Genomic DNA, 26,220 nt, shown 5'->3' with positions numbered 1-26,220 from the left:
AATGATCCATCAATGAATCCTAAAGCACGTTATGAGAGCTAAGCATCTACACCACGCAGCATCCACCTCTGTCCATCTGCAGCAGGGAGAACTAATACACAGAAAAGGAAACAGAGGCACAAAAATTTTATGATTAGTGTCTGAAAGCATAATCTCGTAACCAAACCAGTATGACAACCTAATCACTTATGTGCAAGGAAGGTCTCTTCAGCAGGAGAAATTACACCCTTTCCTGGAGAAAAGGCCAAAGACTTATTCTTAAGGGAACCAGAGCTTTTTGGACATGGTAATAAACACTTTACAACTTACCATTGACAAAACCTCACAAATCTAAACAGAAAAGTTGATTAAGAGATTGTAGAAACAGTAAAACTGATTAAAAGAGATAATTTTATCAGCTTTGTACAACAGTCAGTGGCCAAAATGTTAATTCAAACTTTTAAATGTTTATTTGAAACATCCTTTAGAGGTCCTCAAAATTTTGCTGTCTATCAGTTTGAGGTCCATTATTTTATTTCATTCACGTTGTCCTCCCCACACACACACCCCTTTTAATGAATTGCTAGAGTTGCTTTGACTTTGGCACATGATGAAGTCTTACACAGCCAAATGTCTTCAGAACTCTACGCCCAACTTAATTTGAAGGTGTTTTATCTGGACATTCAGCCACCAACCCACTTGCTCTTCAAAGAGGAGAGAAACTGAAGGTCAAACTGGCTTACTCAGAGAGGAAATAGCTTATTCTGAAGCAGCCAGTGAAGTGACCACTTTGATTACCTTGATGTAAAATAACAGGATTTGGCCCAGCCATTATTTTTCCACCAAGCAATTCACAGAAGCCAAGGAAAGCAGTAGTTATATCAGCTTGAGACAACTATCAGGTCACCAGGCATCTTTCCCTTCCAGGTCTCCAAAGCACTGCAGGCTTGGAAGAGCCCTGGTGCAGGCAGGGCAGCTGCAGGCATCTGATGCGCATGTGCTGTACTAGCCTCAGTTCAGGCATTTGCACAAGGGAAGGAAGAAACTTGTCTTTCATAGGAAATATCAGGGGAACCAAGAAAGAGGTTGAAAAACTGCAAAAGTCATCTCTCAGTGTTCAGGGGCTTTACTTCAGCCGCTAAGTCTTGTTTCCCTGCACAGTGCACCTGCTCCCTATGTGTCTTCAAGTCATAGATACAGAATTTTCTAACAAAATGCAAACCTACAGTTTGTTAATTCCCCCCAGAGCCAATATAACTTCAGAGAGGTCTGGATGCTGTTTTCCTTCCTGCATTTCCAACAGGATCCCCACTCTTACCTGGGATCAGGACACAACAGCTACTCTGAATTTCACAGCAGTTGCTCACCAAGAACTCAGGTCTGCCTGCTCTGAAAACACACACCTGCCCCACTCACCACATGGCTGATTTCCCTCAGCCTCGAGCACGACTGAGCCTGCAGGACACAGCTGAGAAATTTGGACCATATCCCACAGAGAGCAATAATACTTCTACCCATTAATTAGGTGCATTTGTTACTGGAGATGATGGTAAAGTGATTAAAGTTGATGAAGCAACAAAAGAAAACCTCTGAAATCAAGAGTCGCTTGCCCAACCCTGACTTCTGCAGTTTGAGCACTGCAGATGCCGTTCCCAGCGGTCTAGCAGAGGTCAGCTCTGCAGTGAAATGCCCCCTCCCATACAAAAGCCAAATCTCATCATCACACTCTGAAGGGAGGAGGAGTACGGACAGTCTGACTTTAACTAAGCTTTGGAAACCTGAGAAGATTGCACAGGATTAGTCAGTGGGTAACACAAAACCCAAAAGCCACAATTACCAGCCAAGCAGCAGCCACTCTGCCCAAATTGCTCTCAGCCATCCCAGATGCTGTATTTGTGGGAAAAAAGGAGCAGAGAACACCTGATGCCTCCAGCTACCCCAGAAGGCAGCTCCTGGCCGGCTCTGCCCAGGGAAAGGAATACACAGGGTTTCAGGACTGGCATCTCTTGAAATACATGAAACCCATGGGGCGGGCAGTGGAGCAAGGTGGGAGACGGGTCTGACATACACAGTTAAAAACCCTCAGCGAAGGGGAAGGGAAACCAGCCCACGTATGTGCCTATTCCTGGATATTAAAGAGCCTTTTAGGCATCTGAGATATTAGGGATCACACTTGCTTGATGCACAAGAGATGTTTGAAACAGCTACAGCCTTTTTATTCACATAAACTCCCTCTGAGTTGCCTTTTCTTCTCTTTGGGCAGAAGTTTGCACCAAGGTTTTATTTGGCTTCAGGGCAAACATGATGCTTTGCAGGAAAGCACTGTCAAACAGACCCCTCTCCTAGACAAGTAATTATGAGAACAAATAGCTCCTTCTTAACCCACAGGGGAGTCTGCCAACCCCTCTCTGCTATTCTCGGCTTCCCAGCTTATAAAGGGTTACGTGCAATCTAAATGAATGGCTTGTCCTTCCCCGGCTGGTTGGGAAGCTGAACAGATTTCAGCTGGTAGCAGGGCAGAGCTGTGCTGCGGATACTCACTGCAGATTACCCTGTAATGGTAACAAGAGACATCCTATGCCCTCCCAAACAGGACTCGGGCAAGTGCATAGTAGTGTTGCAGCATCTGCAGAGCAGGTTTAGATATGTCAGGTGCTCCACAAAACAACAAACAAGGCAGTTCCTGCCCTGAAGACCCTACAGACTAAATGCAAGATGATGCTACAGGCAAAGATAAATGTGCAGACATATTTTTAAGTAGTAGAATGAACATCTGGATAGGATGCTGTGAGCTAGAGGGTCATTACGATGCCAGACCTGGGTGCAGTGGTCAGAACACGGGGGAAGTCCTGGAAGCAGGAATGGCAGTGCCCCAGGGCTCTGTGGTAGTCTGTCTCTAAGTGCAGTTCAAGAAAGTAATTTCCAGCTGCGATCTCTAAGCCCAACTCTTAACTTTAGTTTTCACTAAGCAGTGCAATGTTTTAGATTTGCTGTGAAATCTCTGTATTTTCTGCTTGTTTTCATAAATCCATATGGAACGTCCCTAATACTTCAGTTTTAACTACAGTCCTACTATTGTCTTTCTCAAACAGGCCTCACCTTTATCTCACTTACCTGAGAACAGACGGTGTAGGTCAAAATCCACTGGATTTGTGAGGCCTCAGTGCCAGCTCCACAGATCCATAGAAGGACAGCCAAAACCAGCACACAAGATGTTGTATCCTTACACTTAAGACTGAATAGAACTTCACAAAGCAAGAGGATTTCAAAAAAGATCTATGACCTGCAGTGAGATTAGATAACCCACTTCAGTGAAATGAGCAGAACAGGGAGAACTGGTCCTTCATACTACAAGTTGCATCCAGTGTTGTGAGGCCCCTTCTATCAGGCATGATATCAATTTAGGATGTACACTGCTTTATAGATGGGTGGCACCCTGAATCCAAAATCCCTACCTGCACTGAGCACTAGTTATGAGTGGTGTCAGTGAAGTGAAGGGCAGTTCTTAAGAAATAATGTGCAATCTAATGGCAGTAAAACTATCAAAAGCCTGGCCCTTTGCTTTTATTGGCCAGCAAGTACAAAAAAGAGGTGCTGATGTTCAAAGAGGGCATTCTAGATTCAGTAAGGAAAAGAATAAATCACACAGCAGCCATTCATTAAAGGAGTTAAAAGTCTTCCCCAGAGCTCTATGACTCCTCAGAGAGCAAAAGGGAACGATCACATGTTTTCAGAGGCATCTGACGAGTTCTCTATTTTTGTGCACTTTCTTTCTAACTCTGCTACCTGGAATGCCCTTTTTCCCCCACAAGCAAAACTATAGCCACAAGGCTGGACACTGAGAGGAAACTGATGAAGAGAGGGGTCATTTCAGGGAAGCATCTCACAGTTCAGCTGTTCCTCATAACGCACCTCAACTATCACGACTTCATCTAACCCTACCTCTATGCATGCCTGGAGCATTCCTCACAGGAGCACCAGGATACATGTTCCTGTTCCAGCAATGAGTCACAGTAGTTCATCCTCAAATAGCCATCAGCTTCGTATGTTTTAAACCTGATGCACGTGCAGGAGACTCTTCTGGGATTTCCAGCTGGTCTTATGTGCAAAACATCTCGAGATTCTCTCTTCCCATGACATCTGAGGCTTCTCACAGAGCATCCCTGTCTGCGGCCTCTGGTGCAGAACAGCACAAGTAGAAAAGATGTGAGCAGAGACAGGACCATCTTCAAATTAAAGGCATAACGGAGAGATAACAGGATGAATGGGAGCAAGGGAAGTGAGAGAGAGGAGTTGTGTCTTACGTTATACTCGATGGCTTGCCAAACAACATGAACGCTTAGCAAGACATGCCTTATGATCCTGCTCTGGATCAGAACAAAACTCATATCCAGCCTTAGAAACAGGACAGTATCCAAAAACATAAAACTAGGCTCTTGTCATTCACATTTGCTTACTGAACTTTACTTAGAAATTTACAGGCCCTATTCCTAGAAAAAAGGGGAGATCTCTCCTCTTTCTTTGCATAAAGGTAGCGTGAGAATGGGGGAAAAATCCTTCGACTTTTCAAGATGTAGTTTGCAAATCACCTCTCCATCTGAGAAGCTCTGGATGAGTAAATATTAGTAATAATCTCTCTGCCTTGGCCAGAAGAAAATGAAGAGATGGGAGGACAAAATGAACCCTTGTGTTGAAATCATGGAACAGTTTTGCCTCTGCCTTGCAGTCCAACACACACATCTTGGCATGCACACAGCACCCAGACAAGCACTCTTGCTCCCCATTTTCTTCCTGATGAGACCACCCATGGGCAGCGGAGCAGGACGGATTCAGGAGGAGGATGGAGGGGTACGCTGGCCATACACCCCATCGCCATCACTGGAAAGAGCTCATCACATGGAAAAAACAAGAACACATTCCACTGGTGCAATCAAAAAAACATTGACCTCATTGGGACCTAACATTGGTGTTATTATGATGTTGGGGCGAGAAGTGTCTATTTATCCTCCTTTCATTTCTTGTTAAAAAGCATAGCCCATGTCAGAGCTGAGGAGAGCTGCAACACAGAGGAGACATTATTCTCAGCTTTGGATTAAGATCAGTATTTTAATGAAAGCACTTATTAGCCCCAGCTGGGGCTCAATTTTCCAGTGAGTTGGGAAAAAAAAATATATTGCCCTGGCCATTCTTCCCTGGGGATTGTGCAGAGACATCTGAGAGTATCAATTACTGATCATAATACTCTATTGGAAACGAACAGCTGGGGAAAAGCCGCTGGCTAGAAATGACTAGATTATTTTACATTTTAAAGTATAGTTCTTGGCTATATAGTGTCCATTTTTTTCCCACTCTGGGATCCCAACTGTCTCAACAGGCTGCAGTAACCCTGCCCTTGCCACCCTCTTACGCCAGTGCCACCTCACCAACCATCAGAGGAGGATCAGCTCTCTGCAGAGACCACAGTTGGCCTTGGGCTGCCTGACATGTGGAGCTGAGCACAGCCTCAGGGGATGTCCTACAGGCTGTGCACATCGATCAGAGCCACCCAAACCCCCCGCCTTAGGGAGGGAGACGCTCCGTGTACTCTGTCTCCCAAAAGCCACAGCAACCCAAATGGCCTCTGGGCCATTCATGTGCCAACACAGGTTACTACCCATGGAAGTGGGAGATGTGCCAGCGTAATTCCTGACTTCAGACCCCTCCCAGAGCCTTAACTCTGAATTCGCATGCACCCTCTACTGCCCTGGGGGAGGAGGGAGGGTTGCCCAGGGATTAAAAGCAACCTCATGCTGCCCAGGTCTGCCGCAGCATCACAGCAATCCCAGCACTCTGATGAGAGGGTGTCCTGTCACCCAGGCAGGGCAAGGGTGACAAAGGGAACTCACTGCCACATCAATAACTTGGTTTTGACAAAATTACTGTGTGGGAAGAGAAACATTATTCAGCCAGCTGAGCATATGGGTTTCCTCCTTCCTCCTGCAGTTATGGGGTGGAGGAACGCCTACACGGACACAAGGTTATTCCTGGAGAACACAGGTGCTAATGTGCCCTCTTTGAATGTTTGTACCATCCGGTGACTTAGGCACCCAGGCCCCATCAAAACAGGCTTAGGAAGATTTGTAACATAACGCAGTGACAAAAGGAAGGTGAGTGAGCAATGATGCAGGGGGCAATTGTGCAGAGGTGTCCACATATCCTTGTGTGTATAGAGAGCTTTGCACTGGACGTATGGAGGAAGACAGACCCCAAGCTGGGAGCTTGCAGTGTGAACGAAAAGTTGATGCCATCTCAACACCTTATACAATAGCTGATCTAGAAATGGATGAAATCAGAGCAGAGCTGGGGGAAGCTATTATTTCAAAGTTAAACATCATAGAGTGCACAAGAGGTTCATAATGAGGAGCAGATCTCTGCCTTGTTCAGCAAGTAGGGTATGGAGATGTGCGTGCGCAATGTTACATTTACAAAAGAACTGGCACAAGGGCGAAGTGGCCAACAGCAGCAGGCATGTGGGTGGGATGTGTGCAGAGCCACCAGCTTTTCCCTTGTGGCCCCCAAGGGTGGAGGGGGTGGCAGCACTTCACTTCTGCCCCGAGGGATCGAGCAAGGGGGGGAGGGAAAGACATCCACAGATGTGTGCCAGCAATTTCTGGAAGAGTTTAAAGCTGTCTTCACGTGAACAGCTGCACTGAACCATAATGGATGGTCACTCTCAAAAGCAAACTGTAAATTCCCCAACAGAACAGGCTCTGTGTGTGTGTGTCTGTGTGTGTATGAACCACATGTTTCCCTGGGGCTGGGGGCTGCAGGAGGGACGGGAGGGAAGCCCACTCCAGCAGTTGCCAGGTTGAAGGTTTCACATTCTTTCAGTTGTAGTGGCTGGAGTTATTTTTCTCCACTTGGAATTTCAGATCTGGGTGGATTTTATCCGAATATCAAATCAATAAAATGCTCTATCTGGGAACCTGTTCTCTAAATGCCTTGGAAAAAAAACCTCAGACTCCAGGAGCAGGTCCCCAGCTAGCCTGGGACCAGGTAGCTCAGGAGTTTCACAAGGAAACAAAGGAAATCACAGGCATGTTGGCTTTGAGAACTGTGCTACTGCTTGAGATTTGATTAACTTTTTTATTCCCCTCATCATCCCCACAACCAGTTCATCCTAGCTGAACTGGGAGCCTAATTCTTTGCAGGGAACAGAAGAGAATATGCATGAAAGCTAAACCTGGAAGGCCTTTTCCACCTTTTAAAAGAGCAAAAAATCCTCACTGCTGGCCCTACACTATTTTCACAGCCCTGTGATAACACAGGGGCTGAAGAGGCCCCTCTTCAGACCCAAACCCCAGCCAGTCTAACATGACAAGTTATATCTCCCACAAGCATCCTCCAGCCAGGGACTCAGCACAGTGCCCACAGCTGCTCTAAGCCCAAAGGCAGATGCTAATCGTCATCTCGTGGAAACAAGCAATGAGCACCTGAAAAGAAACGGAGTCCGAGCATCACACAGACCAGCCATTCAGCTCAGGCCAGTCCCATTAGATTTGGTTGACAAAAGAATCCAACGTGCACATTTATAATTTGGGGTGAGGGTGGGGGGTGGGGGAGAGAAAGGAAAAGAAAATAGGAAGAAAAGCTTTCCCTTCTGAATGGAGAGTTTCTGTGGCCCAGCCTCCCTCCTCGTCAGCAGACAGGGTGGAATTCCCAGCCTACGGGGGAGATCTCCTGGGGCTGATCATGTTCTTAAAGGCATGTTCCTAATCAAGAAGGCTGGGATGAGGCATAATAATTGCATAGGCTTCCTGAGAACTGGCTTAATATCCCTCAAGACTGATTTAACCTAGTTTTTCATTCTGCTTTCACATCAAAAAATAAAGATCTGTCTATATCTTGATATACTGCAAATCAGGAAATGGAGGCGTATGGTATATCTCATCCTCCCCTGCCTGGAGTTCTCTGAGGCATGCTGCCAAGGCAGAGCCGCCTTTGCTTTTGCAGACACTTCCATTGTGTCAGCAAAGCTGTGCCGATTAACACTGGTGAGAAAGAGAAACTAGTGGCCTGTTAAAGGTCTGAGAGTCAGGAGCTATCTAATCCTGTGCTGGCACGGGCTTTTACGTCCTTGAAATTCATGGATAATAATTAGTATCATTACTAGCCTACATTACACACCTATTGGTCTGTGAAGACAAATGAGGATGCAAAGCTTTATAGGCTCTGGGCCATAGCTGACTATAATTATCATTAACACAAGGATACTGGAAAATGTGCCTATATTATTGGACAAGTGCCAATCTTGTACTTACCTTTGGAGTCTCTGGAGCACCTTGAGGCAGTCCCGAGATCCAGAGGCGCATGCTGGCATTTCCCTCCCCAGCTGAGCTCAGGCTGTCGAATTTCTGGCAGGCAATCCCAAGAGGCGCTGGGAAAGACCCCAGACCACTGCGTCTACCTGATGCTGTACATGTGCTGTCACTGCAAGTCCAGATGGGAGAGACAGAGGTTATCAGCTCCAAGTCAGCCAGAGAACCTGCCTGCAGCAGATATCCACACTGCTAAGGGCACTTAAAAGCAGAGGGCAGACCCACGGCTCCATCCCGGGAGACCAGCTGGGTAAATCCCAGGGAGCACCCAGAGATAAATAATGCAGTCTGGCCACAAAGCTGCACAGCAGCGTAGATGCAGACACGCTAGTCTGGCTTGCTTGCAGAAACACTGGGCTTTTCTGTTCCACAAGAATAGGGTAAGACTTTTCTGGAAGGACAGCCATCAGCCCCCGCTTTGACATTAGTACAGACCATGCTGGACTGGTGTCAGAAGATGTGAGCTGGTTGCTGTAAAGTTATCTTTAGACTGTGCTACACATGATTATAGGGAGACTGTAATCATAACTGGCCTTCTTCATTACAAGTGCTTTTAATCCTGTAATAAATTAATGTTCTACAGACCAAGACACAATTATTTTACACTGAATGCTGCCAGTTTGGACTCCCAATTCCAGCTTTAAAAATACAGATCTCTAACAGTGGAGTAAAAAGCTAGCTCTGAGGTCTGTAATAATACATACCTTATAACCAGACTGCAAACGTACCCCCAAACACTACACAACATCGTCACGGTACAATATATTTGGTAGGTTGCCTTCCATTGCTAAGCTGGCTCAGCATGGCAGACGGCTGTGTGACAATTGGGCAAGTCATGTTTGATGCCACATGTTTGTGACACAACAGGGCATTTGCAAAGCCAAAAGTGTAAATTTTGTCAAGAGAAAAAAAAAAAAAAAGAGGAGCATGAATTAAGTGACTCCCAATTCCAGCTTTAAAAATACAGATCTCTAACAGTGGAGTAAAAAGCTAGCTCTGAGGTCTGTAATAATACATACCTTATAACCAGACTGCAAACGTACCCCCAAACACTACACAACATCGTCACGGTACAATATATTTGGTAGGTTGCCTTCCATTGCTAAGCTGGCTCAGCATGGCAGACGGCTGTGTGACAATTGGGCAAGTCATGTTTGATGCCACATGTTTGTGACACAACAGGGCATTTGCAAAGCCAAAAGTGTAAATTTTGTCAAGAGAAAAAAAAAAAAAAAGAGGAGCAGATGAATTAAGTTACGGGACTTAGGGTCATGAATTGCGCCTCTGAGCCATCCTGCTGAATACTAATGCTCCTTAGTCAAGCACGATCCCATATAAAGCCGCACCTTGTCTGGCTCAAGCAGCTGTGCAAGCCCCGAACTCCCCTTGGCTCCCTTAGAGCCAAGGTGGGAGGAAACAGTAGTCCCTTAAAACACTTGGGACCAATTCCCAGGTTTCTTACTCATTCTGAGCTCAGTCCTTATTCCCGCTGCAGGCAGTGGCAGCTTTACCTGAGCTTATAGCACCAGCATCCAGACTTTGACTGCTCTAGAGGTCACTGTCTCCAGCAAGAAATCGGCTCCGAGTCCAACGGCTTCACTTAATTTTGCTGGAATCATTCTCCGCTCTTTGATGCAGGGCTGCATCCCACTGCCCACGACAGCTCACGCAAAGATAGGGCAATGTAAGATGAAACAGGCAGTTTCCATCAGTCTCTTAAGCAGATGTGGGTAAGCGCAGGCTTCACTACAGAAACTCTACAGGCCACATTTTTGGCAGATCCTGGGCTATATAAACAAACAGGCAACATGACCTGAGCTCCCATAAATTTCCTGAAAATCCTTAATGACTCTAAAGACTTAATAAAGTGTTTCACAGCAGAGGCAGCAGCCAGTAATTATGGTTTTGGAATCTGTGAAGTAGCAAGCCGAAGTCCAGCTCTGTGATTGGAAATGCAAGCAGTAATAATAGCTCTTTCAGAACACAACACACTTCTTTTGCCATCATATACCCTGCTCTGTGAGCTGGTGCGTCCCTAGCCAAGTGTGCTGTCAGCAAAAGTTTTAATCAAAGGGCAAAATACATTAAATATAGAGACAAATTCTTGCGGACAGAGTTGCAAAGCATTGTGAAAGTGTAAACTGTATGTTGGAAGACCATGATTTAGCAAAAATTATAAGGGGGCAGCTACAGGCTCTAAATGCCAGTCTTCTACTGGAAGCAGGACGTGCAGGAAAGGTTTGGGACTTGCCATCGTGTGAGAGGGTTGTCACTGCTGCACCCTGCTCCCAGGATCCATACACCAGGGCACCAACACCACGTCTGCATGCAGGTAGATGCACATCAGCTGAAGCAGGGTTAAAAGAGGGGACCAAGAGAGAGGGGTCGCAGCTCCTGCAGACACCCCTCCAGATTCAAGGGGAGCCATTCTCTCTCTCACTGGTCATTCAGATCATGACGACTCTGGGAAAGGCACTCCCAATAATTGCCGTTAGCAAAGCCCCTCTTTAAAGCCTACTGAAGGATTTTGAAAGAAAGCAAGGCTGTTAGTTTTTCCTTTTGCCTGTCATTACACAAGTAGTGCTTGAGATCCAAGTTTCTATTAAAAAAAGAGGACTGAGTTAAGCTCTTGCATGATGTCTCTAGAGATGCATCAGTCAGTGCTTTCTTACACATTCCTTGTACAGCAACAAGAAAGTTTGTATACCAACCCATCTACAGCTATTCAACTGTAAAATCCCTTAGAACGACACCTATCCACAAAACAGCAACCAAACTCCTTTGAAACTTTTAGGCGGTAGAGAAGAATTTTATGTTTAATGCCTTGATCATAGAGTTGGAGGCCTCCACTGATCAGTATTACTGATGGCAGCAGGAGAGCCCACACCACGTATGGGTGAAGAGTCAAGATAAAGGGAATTTCAAGGAAACAGAACTGAAATGCACAGTGAGCCCTATACTCCCAGCCATTGTGTTAGCCTACTTCTGGCAAGTGTCCTATTTCATAGATCATTGCAGAATTTGTTAGTTGTTTCTACAAATTTAGAAAAAAATTATCTCATACGCCTACTGCAATCAGTAATGCGCTAAAGCAAGTAAATACCACATTTGTTAATGTTTCCAGAGATCTTTCCATTCCATTGGTTCAATCTGTAGAACAAGAATGTAAATAGCTTAGATTACTTATCACATTTAAAAAAAAAAGACCTCTCAAGTTTGCAGCTATGCAGCCCGCAATCCGTACAGACAGCCCTGGGATACTAGTGAATAATACAACCTTCAGTTCTTCTTTAGCAAAACAGATGAAGTTTTTACTTGTTCTTCTCTTACTGGTGTTTTTGGAAAATACAGAAAGGAAAAAATTGTCAGACAAAAATAGTCTACGTGTCACTTCAAACCAGTCACCTGGGACCTGGACTCAAAGCCCATTGAAGTCAGTGGAAAGATTCCTCCCGACTTCCATGGGGTTTGGCTCAGACCCACACAAATGCACTTCTTGCAGGTGTAAGTTTACACGTTTCTTTTTAAACTGCCTGAACAAAGACTGCCCTCAAGAACCACCTTAACCACAGCTGCATTTGTCTGTAACAGGGAGCTTCCACCCTGCCTTCAGCAATGTTCCTGGTCTGGGGCCAAATCTCCAAGCCAGCACATCCCTCTGTCTTCTTCTCCAAACCTGTCATTTTTGTATGGCCCACATTTCTAAGTGTCCAGACACATAGGTCTGGCCTGTCTCTCCCCCGCATTTTTTTGCCTACATGGCTAACACCACTGCCACCCAAGCGCCTGTGTAACCATCAGACGTTACCCAGGAACTGCAGAATTAACCTCCCACCCCCCCCCGGGAGCTCCCCTTGGCAGATGGGTCTGCTCTCTGCTGCTGGCTGGCAGGACAGGGCAGGGCAGGGGAAGAGCAGTATGTGGCAAAAGTCTCATCATGGTTTTCATATACATCTCTATACATTAGAGATCATATATATTAATAACAGCACTCCTTTCATTCTATCCTTTTAGATAGTCCCAAGCAAATTGTCTTCTGAATTTGTCACTTCATATTCCAGAATATCGAATGAGGAACTGGGGAATTTTATCCTGGCTGGAGGTAAAAAAGCCAATTATTTTCACTTATTAGCTTATTGTAGCTGGAACCTAACTCCAAATGTATCAGGCTCAGTGCCTAGAAGGCTTCACCACGTAACAAAGAGATCCCTAACAACCAAGAAGTAAGATAACCTCCTGCCGGCAGTTCTGGAGTTTGGTGCAGAAGGAAGAGGTGCCCATGTTAGCGGTAGTTATGCAAACCAAACAGAAAGCGAAATCAATGTGAACCTTGCCTAAATAGATCACTCATCTGCTTGGGCTTCCCCCTCTGCCCCCCTGATCCCCAAATGGTCTTTGAACATTCGGAGTTCAAGTCACTGAAGGGACAATTGCACACTCCACTAAGTTCAAAAACAAAACTTGCATAATATAGTGCTGAACTCAGAGGGTTAAAGGACGCCCCTGGGAGCAGCAGCAGCGACCAATGAGCATGTTGAATGTTCCTTCACCTTTCTGATCGCTCATTAAGCTTTGGCATGGTTCCATGTATGAACTCATTGCACCAAAACAGGCTTACTCCCCGCTATTGGGTTTAAACGTACAATACAAACAGGTCCTGGGATGGGCAAGCGCAGAGGATCCAAATGTGCAAAAGGTAAGCCAGACTCTGAAATTCACTGTACTGCAGAAGGCTATCTGTGGCTCTTCACAAGCTCAAAATGAGTATGAAATGTGCCAGGGACAACACATGCAAGGATTTATTAATTTTGCCAGAAATGAAATGGCATCCATCTCTAACGCTTGAGCACAGGTCGAGGAATCAGGAGAGATTGGCTTTCTGCCTGGTTCTGCTGCTCATTCCCACACTGACACCGTGCCACTTTCAGCACTGTACCTTTCCCCGTGCCTCAGTTTCCCCATCTGCATTCTGCAGGTCTGTGGTTCAAAGCTGCTGCATGTATTTTTTAAAGAAAGGAGCGCTGAAAAGAAAGCCAAAAGAGGGAAGGAGGGAATGGAAAGGCAAATCCTTCCAACACTAGTCAGCCCTCACTTTGCCTGTGTAAGAACCACAGGAGAGGTGGAAGGAAAAGGAACCATGAAGGCTGGAAGCACTAGGTTTCAGACAAGTCCACCGTGACAACTGTGCCCCTCTATTAGAGGGGTCGGTTCAGATCAGCAGCCATAAGCTTGGTCCTCCTGGGCTTTGCTCCCTGCCAACAGTATTCAATGTACTGCTTTGTCTGTCAGAAAGAACATGTAATTGCTGTCGTTCATTATTTACAGATGTGCAGATATCTGAATCTACTCAACAACCATACTGAGCTGCTGTCCAGAGCCAAGAAGTTAGGTTCACAAGAGGCTTAAGACGACTATCCTGAGAGATGAGAATTGGGTTTCTGGTGTTCAATTCAAGCCGTTTGCCCCTTGAAAACACCTGCTGGTTTCTTCCCTTGCACTCACAGGGAAGCAAAAGACAATTTCATGCTATTCCTTATCTGCCTCCTCTGTATCCTTTTGTCAGTTCCCACCAGTGGCTTCCCTATCAGGTGTCACATCTGGGAGGGATGTAAAGCTGACAGGCAGAGAGATGCCTGCCCAACCATCTCAAATTAACCACTTCCATGCTTTTCCCTGTGTAAACATGGGTTCACTCACTGGGTCAGTGGTAGGTAAATAACTGTTCTCCCCCAGCTTGGGACAGTATCAATTGATATGAACCTGGCCCTGCCAAAGCTAACATCAAACATGTGTTGACTTCAACACTCTTGCAAAATGATAACAACACAATGCTGTGATATTCCCCAGAATGGCTCCCTTCAAGACTGAGACAGTGGGAAGATGAAGAAACATCCATCTCTACAGAGGCTCACCAAGCATGCTTGGGAGGAAGGGAGCAGGAACCCAGCAGCCCACAAACAAGGGTGTAGCACAGTGAGAGGAGCTGATACAAGGTGAGCATCTCACTTTTACTTTGAAGGATTAAAGTCTTTAGAGGATGGGCTCACAATCGTGCAGCACTGCTCCATCAGCCCATTTTGGAGAAGAGGGTGGGGGATCACTATGCACAAGGACAAATAATTTCCTAGTGAAGACTGGACCATTCGATGGCAAAGAAACCCAGAGCAGGTCCTAGATGGCTGGCAGTGGACTGGCAAGGACCAGTCGTAAGTGATGGATGGCATCTGCAAATCACTAAGGTTAAAAAACCCTGATAATAAAAACCACAAGCTAAGAAATTTGGGGCATCTCCAAATTTCTGTGCATTTATCTAACACTTGTCAGACAAGTTGAGACTCCTGTTTTACATGTGAGCACCTAAAGACACAGAAGTAAAGTGACTTTCAGGGGATCTCTAAAAACAATGGGGACTTGGAAATTAAAAAAAATTCCCAGCCCCTGGGCTAATGCCTCAACAACTAGCCATTTTCTTAAAGCACAAGGCAGCTAAAATACTGGCTAAGTTACAATAGTATGGGGTAGAAGGTAACAGGATTTACAGGGTTAGATTTAACAGGATTGAAGGTTAACAGGATTTTAAGGTTAGGGTTTAAAATAACACCGCAAAAATGGAAATCCACAGTTACGAAGAACGATCTGTATTATTCATTTCTTTCTCCCTCAATCTGCACAGGCTGTAAATCAACCCAGATCAGGAGACGTCACCAGCCAGTGCTGTCCTCTCCAGCACAGAGCACTGGACTGGCAGACAGGATACACAAGGATTTTATTTTCAGGGCTCTGACACTGAGCTGTTATGCGACACCTGGAAAGTCACATCACATTTCTGCTTCTTCTCCCGCCAGCTGTTGGTTTAGGTTATTATCATTGTTATTATTATTACTATTATTTCTACCACTGCTGCTATAGGCACTACCACAGGAACCCCCCTCAGATATCAGGATCTCATGTGCAAATCACTGTGTGCACAGAATTCTGTAAAAAACCCTCAAACCTCTTCTCCCAGGAGGAATTTATGCCCTAAACCAAAAGAAAACAGGTGGAAACAGGCAGATAGGAGAGTGCTGGCACCGGGGAGGCAGGGCTGCCCAGCGCTGTGCACCGGAGCGAACACCCCTCGCTCTGGGTTCACAGAGCGTCCTGGCCGACAGGGCTGGTCTCTTTTGGGGTTACTAATCATCACCATGGTATCAGCAATACACAGTTTATATGCGCAAAGCTCCTGGGATGTACACAAGGGATTAAAGCACAGGGAAACAGATCCTGAACGACCAGAAGAAAATGTTCAATTCACGCCTTTAGTCTTTTCTAACAACTGCGCTTCTGCGTATTTGAGCCTCTCTCCAAATATCGCTGGTTACAAGTATTTGACACAAAGCAATGCCAGGAAGCACTTTTGCTCGGTTTTGTTTTTCTGTGGATGCAGAACCCTGCCTAAATAATCACAAGCTAGAAATACTGGACTGTCGTGGCTGCATGGCCTGGATTTTTCTTCCAGCACCATGAGATTTCAGACGGGTGTGCTTCTTGGTGTGCTATGCTTGGTATGTACTGGATTTGATTATAGGTTTTCTTGCACTTCTATCTTCATTAGTTCTACATCACAGAGAGCGTGGAATGCACGCATTGGCAGCCCAAGAAAATTAAGATGTGACATTGTTTTTCAAGGGCATATGCTTGGGGCATATGTTTCTCCCTACTTCTCCTCTATCAATGCATAAATCCCAAATGGAGCTATCAACAAAAATAAAAAGAACCATGCTGACCCAGTTTAAGGGTTGGTTTGGGTTGGGTTTTTTTTTTTTCCTTTCATTCTTTTGCTTCTCAAGGCCAGAGACAGAACAGAGGCCACAAGCAGAGCTGCCAAAACACATGTGCATGTTGGACATTTTTGTCCAAAGACACTATGAAGTGCTAAAATATTAAATATGTCAAGCAAAAAGGTTTCCTCTGGCCTTCGGAGGAGTTCTGCAAATGGCAATAAAAATGTAAAAGAAGAATGCTGAATAATCAAATGTGGTTTCTTTTTTTAAATGTAAATAGTAAAGGCTGAGTGTTAGTGAGTTGAGGCTGAGTCCTGGAGACTCCACGCTTAAGAGCAGAGACAGCCCTGGGGAGAGGCAGGACAAGGCTCTTCAGACCCCCTCCCTCCCCTGCCCTGGAGGGATCATTTCTAGGGGTAAGAGACATATAGGGTCCCACTAGCAAACATCCTGAATTGTGAGCTTCAGGACCAGACATACGGAATCAGAGGGGGTTTTGCACCATCCAATCCAGGCTTGGAAATTCAGAATAAGCTTGGCTTTTCAGTCCCCCTGTCCCACTCCGAGTTGTTCAGAACCAGACTTTGGATTCGGGGCTGTTTTCCAGCCCTAACAATCTCCTCAGATCTTGACTTCTCCGGCAGGACTGCCAGTAAGGAGAGGATGCAGAGAAGAGGATATTTGAAAAAGCAAACGCTCGCCTTAGATGAACTCAGCAGTGACCCCTGAATTCAACCCCCAAAGGTCAGTAAACAGCCACTGAATGGCAGCGACAAACACTGCTGACAAGTTCGAGGACAAGCCAGGACATAAAGTCCACTCTCACTCCCCAAGCATGCCATACTACTTATGGTCACTGCTATTATTTAGCTGTTTGGACCATGCTTCCCCCCTCCATCGTGCGGTACCAGAGACGGGGTGCTCCGAGACAGCAAAGGTCTGGGATCGTAACAGAGTCCCTAAGCTGTGTTGGTGGCACTTTTTTTTATTATTATTATTATTTTTGTCTGCAAAACCCACTTAAGTAAATAGCAAGTAATTATGGTGTTCTGAAGTGACCTTATGGAGCATGTGCTCGAGTCCATGGACCTCGGCCAAAGCTACTATTGTGGATTTCATGCCAAGGCTTGGGAGAACCCTGGCTCCCTCCCATTGTTTTCTTTGGCCGGGCTCTATGGATTCTCAGCCTGGCAAGAAAGCCCCATTTTAAAAGTACTGGCAAACATCGTGCAGTTTGTCACACCACGGCTTATGATTTAGGACCTTGATTTAGGCTCAACACTGGGCTCTTTTGTTTAGCTGTGTTGGTACATCATTTGCAACTTTGTATTAGTTAATAAACGTCAGTCGGCTAAGAGCGTGGCATGTCCAGTATTGCGGTGAGGATTTTCCCTTGAATATACAATCCGTAGTGGGAATGACTGAGGGAAATTGAAACAGCTCTATCCGTCAGCCGGGGGCTTAAGCTCGTGTAAACAAGGCTTTCTAATACAGTGGATGCCTCAGTGATAAAACGATATTGCTGCATACCTGGGTAAACCCAGAGCTGGAGGATAAGGATTTGCACTTCTCTTTTTTGTTTAATAGAAACTCTTTGTTTATGATTCGACCTCAGAAATACAGGTGAAATTTGAGGGGGTTAAAAAAAAAAAAAGAACAAAACCAAAACAACCCCCCCCACACAAAACCACCTATCTGGCTCCACAAATCCAACTTACAGTTCCCTCAGGCTTTGCTAGTACGTAGTTATAAGCAAAAAATGACTCTGCAAAAAGCAGCCTTTTGGTAAAAACCAGCTCTTGCGCACTTTGTGTATTTTGGAAGCCATATTCAATCATTTTACTGGCTAAGGATAGCAAAAACCAGATGCTGAGATTCAGACTCCTCCAAATCCTCTGTGTATGGGGAGGAGGGGGAAGAGGGCAGGCTTAATATTTAAAATCAAACTAGTGTGAAGGAGAAAAGTGGTCTTTTAGAAATAGAGTCAAATAGCTCTAAATCCCTGTACCTTTGTGACTGGCCCTGCTGAAACTCAAAAGAAAAAAACCAGCCCTCTCTGCTTCTTATTGATTAGAAATGAATAAGCCAGCCAGCTTCCCCCCAAAATAACTGTCACTTTTTTGCTGTCAAACTAATCAAGAATAATAGAACACAATTATTAAATCATGGATACAAATGCAAATGAGCTAGTAAACCAGCTAATTAATGACCGTACTGGATCAAATCACCAGTGACTGAGTTGGCCCATAACAAAGCAGAGATGAAGCTTATACTAGGGTCAGTTCCTACTAATACTGAGCCTAAAAAATCAAGGATGTGGTTGGTGCTACCTCCTGGCCCCTGTAGCCATTACAGATTCCTCTAGGGTCCAAATAGACAAGGAAAGGCTTTATTTCCTCCATCTTTAAGTCCAGTGTACCTACCTTTGATATATAACACTTGGCAATTCCTATTTTCTCACTAGAGAGCTTTTTTGGTAGTATTTTACAGTCTGTGTGATTCGAGGGAGGATTGCTCAGAATTTGGGTTAAGAAGTGACAAATGGTGCCATTCTAATACATAGATCTATACAAAAGGCTATCAATTCCAACTCCTACTGTCTCTTTAACACCTCAAAAGTATAAGTGAAAAACATCAGAAGGAACTGCCTACCAGTGTACTTTCTATATGGACAAAATAGGGAAAAAAGGGAGTAATATTATTTCATGACAAACAAAACAGACACGCATGACACGACACACTCTCCGGAGTCTTATGGCACCAAGGTTTGGTGATGTCACCTCTAGTCTGTATCTCACACCAACAGGTTTCTCTGAGCTCCTGGCTCATCAGGTTGACCCGGCCCAGACATGTTTTTCTCCTTTTATACGCCTTGTCTTGGAAAGCACAGAAGTCATCCTCGCTTTGTGGTGTAACATTGGAATTACGGCAGTATGACCGTATTCTGCTCATACCTAACCGTGGTTGTAACTCCATCTTCCTCCAGTCTCTGGCACTTCTCCAGAGCATTTCTAACCAAACCAGGTTAGCAAAAGCCAACCCTGATCAACACAGAGCAAACTGAATCCCTGAACAGCTTGGAAAGTCCCTCTCTTTGCATTGGTCGGTCTTTCACAATATCTGTCAGAACAGCCACAAGCAATGAAAGGTCCAAAAAGCACGGGATAAACCAGAGCCAACTGCATGAAAGGCATCTCAGCACCCGTCTCTGGTGAGCTGTGGAGGGCTCCCACATGGCTCAGCCTCAACGTATTCATGGACATAACTTATGACCTGATGAGCTGCTGCAGTTTCTGACTCACAGTCTCAAAAATTCTCACGGCTTTTCTGAAAATACACCTTGAGGTTCCTCTGCAACCAACTGGAAGTTGATAAAACAACCACTCTTGGATTAACAGGGTAAAGGGTCAACCTCCAGTCACAGGACCCAATGTCAGACTTGTGCTACAGCTCATTGGTACAAATCCCATTTAAGCTAAAGAAAACTAAAATGTGTGTACACCCAAGCCCACTCTTATGTCTATGTACACTTCGCACCAGCCCCTGTGATTTCTGGTCCCAAGTTCACACCCATACAGGAAAGGGACTATTTTTTGCTTCAGGTGTGACTGAAATCTCACTCAACTCACCATGCTCATGAGAATTCAATGCTGGATCTCACTAAACAGCTGACCTGACTTAAGGCTTGCCATATGAGGCCAAATCCTAACAGAAACCACCTGTGGTATTTCAATAATATTAAATCCAAGCTGAATTCAGCCTTGTACCTGACTCACATCCAGCATCAATTTCCTTGGCCCACTTCTAGTCCCTTGCTGTCAGCACTCCAGGACTGAGAGTCATGGAAGAATAAGCTGCATTCTGTTAAACCTCATGGCCAACGCTGCCAGCTGAAGTGTTATCCCTGCTATCCATACTGGGGATGGTGATGGGGTATAAAACAGAACAGTTTGTTTTCCAGATCTGATGCAAGGTTTCAGTTATTCAGCTTGCAGTTTTGACTACAAGGGGGGTTAGCCAGCTCTGACAACATATGGATGTGGTTCATGGTACTAGCTGTTTCCTATAGGATCTGGAAAGGTCTGAGGCATGACTCTGTCTTACTGCAGCACTTGGAATTGGCTGTGATGCACAGGAGGCGAAGGAATTCCTGGGAAAGGCCGGGGCCTCTCCAGGGATGGTCCCCAGTCCTGGCACTCACTCCCTTTGTAGTACACCAGCTCAAGAGGTTGCAAGGTTTGTTCGTTTAGCCAGCATCTGGCTGGCTGCAAGACATATCGCTCTACTCGCTAGCGACCGAGTAGGAAAGCTCATTTATTGTTATCTCTTTTGGCCATATTTATATAACTATTTCTAATATCTCAGCTGCTCTGTACGGACAGCAACAGACTTTGTGCTACGTTAGCATGTCAAACATATGCACCATGTATCTGTGCAGAGGGGAAACCGTATGAATGGAAGACATGTCAGGTCATTTCAACCACAGTATATAACTGAAGCCCTATCAGGCCATACTGATTATGGAATTTAAACAGTAAACAGCCCACCGATTTGCTCTTTTAAATACATCATTTTTCAGCCCCATCTTCCCCAGATCCTGCAGAAGCTTGCAGATTTATCCTTGAGGCAAAATGACATCTAAGATGCTTTTGCATCTCCAGTCTTCTCTTCTCCTTCCCATACTCTCTCTCCTATGAACCTGAATTGTTCCCAGAGGCCATGCCCACACAACAGGGCAGGCATAGCTCTTCCATGCACCCCACAGCTCAAAAGCCCAGGTGCCCACATGTCCTCCCCAAATATCAAGATAAAACCTCTCTCCGTGGCTTTGTTTCTTTTAGAAAGACACCCAAATGCACAGGGAGGGAAGGAGCTGGGATGAGTTCAAACAGCTTCTCCTGGTTGCAAGACCAGAGGATCAGGGATACAGGGTGCCTCCGCTCACAGCACAGGCCCAGGCAATAGCTCCAGATATTTCCCTTCCACTTGTCAACGCCACAGGGCAAGGGCAGAAGAAGGTCTCCACCGAGAGCCGATACTACTGTCTCCTCAACGGGAAGACAAACGTCCTAGCATGTAGCCCAGTGAGCAGCGCCAGATTCTGGTCCTATTGCTGCCAACACCATGAGGGAAAGGTGATGTCGGTGACCAGAAAATGTGAATTTGGATGTGTGGTGCAGGTTCATCTCACCAATTAAGGTATAAACAAGCAGAAATGCAAACAACATTAGCCAGAATTGTTTATGATATGAACAGTGACCTGGCATCTGCCACTTCATCACCCATTTCTGTTAGAAGAGGTATCCTTGTCTCTGTCTGCCATCAGCACAGAGGAAGTTGCTTCAACTACCTGTATATATGTGCCAAAAAAGATAACTGAAGTTATGCTCACATGTATCAAAACGAGGGAGTGCCACCAGAGGTTCTGAGGACGGGACAGCAACTTCATCCTTGTACAGAAAAGTTTCACTGAAATGAAAATAACAAGAGCAAGAAGGTGAATAGAAGATCAAAGGAGATCATACTGCCTTTTTCCCTCAAGGGCCTGATACCGCAACCAATAAATCAATGTCAAAACTCCCACTGCATTTAGAAAAGAATTTAAATATTTTTGGAAAAAAATATATTTTGTACAAAATGTCATTTATGTGGAAAGAATGTTTGGACAAGAAAATAGTAACTATTATTATTGGCATTATCACAGAAATAAGGCCCCAGTTGTCCTTTCTTAGAAGAGTTAAATTTCTCCTATTATGAAACAGGAAAACAATCTCTGTAAGGAAAAATTTTCCAGCCAATGCCCATCCAAAACTCCAGGTCACCAGCAAATATATCCAAATACACAATAAGGTCACACAAAGAAATACAGAGAACAGCCCTCTTTGTCTAGAATATTAAGTACTGGAACAAATAACAGCAACGTCCTTACGAGTTGTTCACATTTTTCCCAGCATGCTGAGGGTTGCTCCCCCCCCACTGCACTGTATGGATTTGTCTGTCTCATCATCCATCTCCCCTCCATTCCAAGTAAAGCAAGTAGTATGTCTTCTTCTGGAGTGACCTATTAGACTACAGATCTCCGGAGCTTGCAGATACAGCTAGTCCAACTAGAAGCCTTTGTTTTTGTTTGGTTTTTTTAAGTGAAAGAGAACACTTAACAAATAACCCTTCAACTCATTCCTGTCCTCCTCTGTTCTCTGTTTCCTACAACCCTCATGCTACCCAGTCCCATCTCCTTACTGCTTTCATCTTCTCTGCTGTTCCTTGGTCCTTTTTCCCTTGCATTCTTTTTTTGTGCCAGAAGTGACGGTGCTTTCTTTAACTATAAGCCTTATCAAGGAAGCCAACAGTTGACATAGGTCTGACCACAAGTCTGTCATACCAGCCTTTAGAGGGGAAAATACAGGTTTGATCAGTTCAGAGACTAGAGCTCCTTCACCAACCATTCTAGTCAAAACCAGAAAATATGCATCTAGATTATAGTTCACTCAGTTCTTACAGGTACAGTATAAATGTATCTTAACGGTTCCTTAGAATACCCCACTACCTTTCACATCCTTCTCAGCACATTTCTTACCCCAAGATTTTCAACAATGACTACTACAGTTTCTTACCCAACCCTAATCCCATACTTCTCCTTATACTATATAATTATTTCTCATCCTGCAGTACTACCTTGATGTTATTTTTTTAATAAATCACGTTTGGTGTTGGCACGTGTGGGCCCAGTTATGGAGAGTGAAGCTTCAGCCGCTAACACTTACAGGTTTGAGGTAAATTGGATCCTCCCCCAGGGATCAACTTTTTGGAGATATGCACACATGGAAAAGACAGATTTAAAAATAAATAGTGTCTCCAGGTTAGGCCCTTACAGATGGGTGTAGCTCTCAATACTGCAAGCCTTCTTTTTGCAATAGTAATTTTAGCCAGAGGGCTCCTAATAGCTTCATAGGCTTTTAGCAAATGTTTTATAGTTTAATGACTGTTGTGGCAAGATAAGCAAAAAAAAAAAAAGAGGAACTCAAAAAGTTTGTGTGCACAGAATTTCTTAGTTGTACTTCTCTAATCCTCCAATAAGTGGTATAAAGGAGAGTCAGAACCTATTGAACCAAGGTCTGTTTGCTCAGTCCAAACATTATTAATGATGTGAGCTCCAAAGAATTTGTTCTTTTCTCTCTTCTCTTAGATTCTGCATTTTGGACAACTTTTCAACAAAAAGATCAAGCACTATCTCCTTTCAAAGTGCCTCTAATTGGGTTATTACTGGGAGCATAAAATACACACATTTATTGTTATTGGACCTACCATAGGCTGAGGCTAGCCAATGCTCACTTCCACTGGCAGCAGATAGTTATTTTGCCCCATTCAAATCTTTTTTATGTAAAGGAGTAAGATGCCTCCAGTGTCCATCAGGATGGAGTTACACGACTGACCCCTTCTTGAACAAACTTTGCAAACCACGAGCATCCACATCTGAGCAGAAACCGAGATTAAATACAGTTGTTTGCAGAACTTTTTCCTGCAGAATTTCTCAAAGTTCTTGTCCAAAAAAATCTCCCTCCCATCCCACAGGCATCCTGTACTGGGTCAATAGCTCACCGCCCGGCCATATCTCAATCCACGCCAGGGACAGAAGGAACTTTGTTCCATTAGCAGCTCCTGTAAGCCAGAACTCCTATTGCTGCAGTGGCTCCCCGGCAGTGACCACAAGCCGCCCCGTATAGCCCTGCCCAAACCAGCCATTTCTGGGGGTCGTTCCTCTAAATCTGAGCGGCTCTCCAGGGTCTTCATTTACGTGTCTTAGTCAAGTGAGATTATCCAGCCCTTGGTACCAGGGTAACAAAGTGCTCTTCTCAGAGCTGCCCAGCATCAGCCCACGATGGTGAGGGTCTCTGCCACTGCCTGGGGGACAGGTTTGGAGACAGAACTGGGCAAAATCCCTCGGCTGAAGGAAAACAAAACAGGCAGTGGTAGCTTGGCTGGATGTATACGGGGGGGGGAGGAGGCGGCAGGGATAAAAAAATTTAGATTTTCTAAATCAGTCATATTGGTAATTTTCAAAAATTACGTCACTGTGTTTTTGAAACATTCTAAAGTTCGAACAAAGTACATCTGAGTTAAAAAACATCTTTTGTTTGACCTGAAGTGAAGTCATTTCAATTCTGTAGTTAGTTTGGGGTTTTTTTTATCCTGCCCGCTTAACTCAAAATCAAGACCTTTTTCTTCTGAATTTTCAGATCAGCTAAGCAAAATCTGAAAAATTTATTAGTAGCACAAGTCTAGTTGTGAATTATCTGAGATCCCTGCATGAAAGACTCTCTCAATTATTTGGACATTTTATTTTCACCTAGAGATTCTGTACGCAAAGGAAGGGAAAGCTGGGATTTACAGTTCATTCATGTCCCTAGAAAACAACCTAGAGCTGTGAAAGCAAGTGTTCTCAGGTTATTTCTTCCTATTATATAGTCACCATTAACTCAGATTGTATTGTCAACTTCTGCTTGGGCTTAGCTTCAAGACTAATATTAAACTGTGCTGCTGCATAATTCTGTGGCTGTTTCCTTAGCCATAATGCAGGCTAATAGGTCAACCTTGGCTTTTGGTAAGTCATAAAATGGAAAAAACTCAGTTATAGGAGCTTTAGAATTCTTACTAGACAGCACGCAGTAATTCTTGTTCCTGAGTCATACTGCAAAAGCTTTTTATAATATCTTGCGTTTGCTCTCAGAGCAAATGATTACACTTCTGTGCTCTTCCTCAGCCATCCAAAAAGATATTTGAGATTCTCTGTGCAGTGAGGGATGAATGTGCTGCAGGGAACACTCTCTCAGGCAGCATGCGCTGTGGCTGCATATCCTGAAGTGCAGGAGCACTATTTGCATCAACATGTGCTGTGTCCAGGGCAGGAATGCCATTACGTGCTTCATTCACTGTGGATGTAGGAATATATTTTGTTACCTTTTAGGGTACATATACGATTGACATCAGGGATATGTTTCAAAAAGCATCCGCAGAGCTTCCGTGTTCACAGCACAGGCTGCCAGGGCAAGCAGAAGCAACTGTTGTAGCTGACCATTGAAGAGGACCTGTCAAAGCAATCTCACTCACAGATACATCCAAAATGTACCATGCTGTTACTAGTAAAGATTCAGTTTAAATGTGACCCAGCTCATAACCGGAAGAACTTGCCTTCCTATGGCATCTGGCTGGTACTAAAGTGATCCAGGGATGTCAAGTCTGACATGACTGCAGAAAGAGCCCACCTAACAGTGTTTGCACTGTAGATTGTTGATACAGGAACTCAAAGCACACTGCACGTACTACATCTTTCTATAGTACGCAAGGCAAAAAAGCATCACAGACTTTTCCAGTCATTTTATGTTCAGAGACCTAAAATCGAAGCTAGATCTCACAACTCCTGGTCCTTTATGATAGCCTCAAGAACATCTGCCCCAGACATTTCACCTCACCGGACACTTCTACACCAGAAATCTGACACAGCAACTGAATAGCACCTTCCCATAGCTTTCCAAAAGCAACTAGGTGTAGACCTTAATTATTAGGAGCAGAGAACAGACCTTTTCTTGAGTCATTTTCTGTCCCCTTTCAATATGAATTGAGAAGATGAATTATTTTCAGAGAGAATATAAAAAAGACTTAGCAGAAAGCCAGACCCTTACATGCTAGCAAGACTGGTAAAACACATCCTGTTGCTTTGGAAGGCATCAGCACGATGCTGCTCATTCAGCCTTTTCCTGGTGACCGCTCTAGAAAAGAAGGAGTCACACAAAGGCAGGGAGATTCACTGCTCCCCATGGTGCACATCACACAACAAGTCTGGCAATCACCTGTCCTGAGGAGGAAGAATCAAAGCAATGTCTTGCAGAGAAGGATGATCCAATGTTGCACATATTGAGCACTATCCAAATTCCAGACATGTCCGTGCTCCCTGTTATCCTGCTGTTCGTGAACATTCACTCTAACGGGTGTTTCACAGGGTAATTGCCATCCTTCTTACCAGTAACTTGATCTGCGGGTGAGGAAGGGAGCCGATAGTTGAACCAGATTCCCCATTATTCAGTATTTCCTATTCTCCCACTAAAAAAAAAAAAAAAAAAAAA

The 26,220-nt window shown here is 44.7% G+C and overlaps 1 protein-coding gene across 1 annotated transcript in view; it reads right to left on the bottom strand.

Annotated features, from left to right (window-relative positions):
• Window positions 1-26,220, bottom strand: part of BNIP1 (BCL2 interacting protein 1) — a 175,145-nt gene that overhangs the window by 17,108 nt on the left and 131,817 nt on the right. The window contains exon 4 of the mRNA XM_009285748.2: window positions 21,492-21,568. Within this exon, the coding sequence (XP_009284023.1) occupies window positions 21,492-21,568 (77 nt within the window). The remainder of the gene's footprint in view (window positions 1-21,491; window positions 21,569-26,220) is intronic.

Source organism: Aptenodytes forsteri, unplaced genomic scaffold (genome assembly GCF_000699145.1).
Source record: "Aptenodytes forsteri isolate BGI_AS27 unplaced genomic scaffold, ASM69914v1 Scaffold54, whole genome shotgun sequence".
In the NCBI taxonomy this organism is placed as follows: domain Eukaryota; kingdom Metazoa; phylum Chordata; class Aves; order Sphenisciformes; family Spheniscidae; genus Aptenodytes; species Aptenodytes forsteri.
This window is presented reverse-complemented; position numbering and strand designations above follow the sequence as displayed.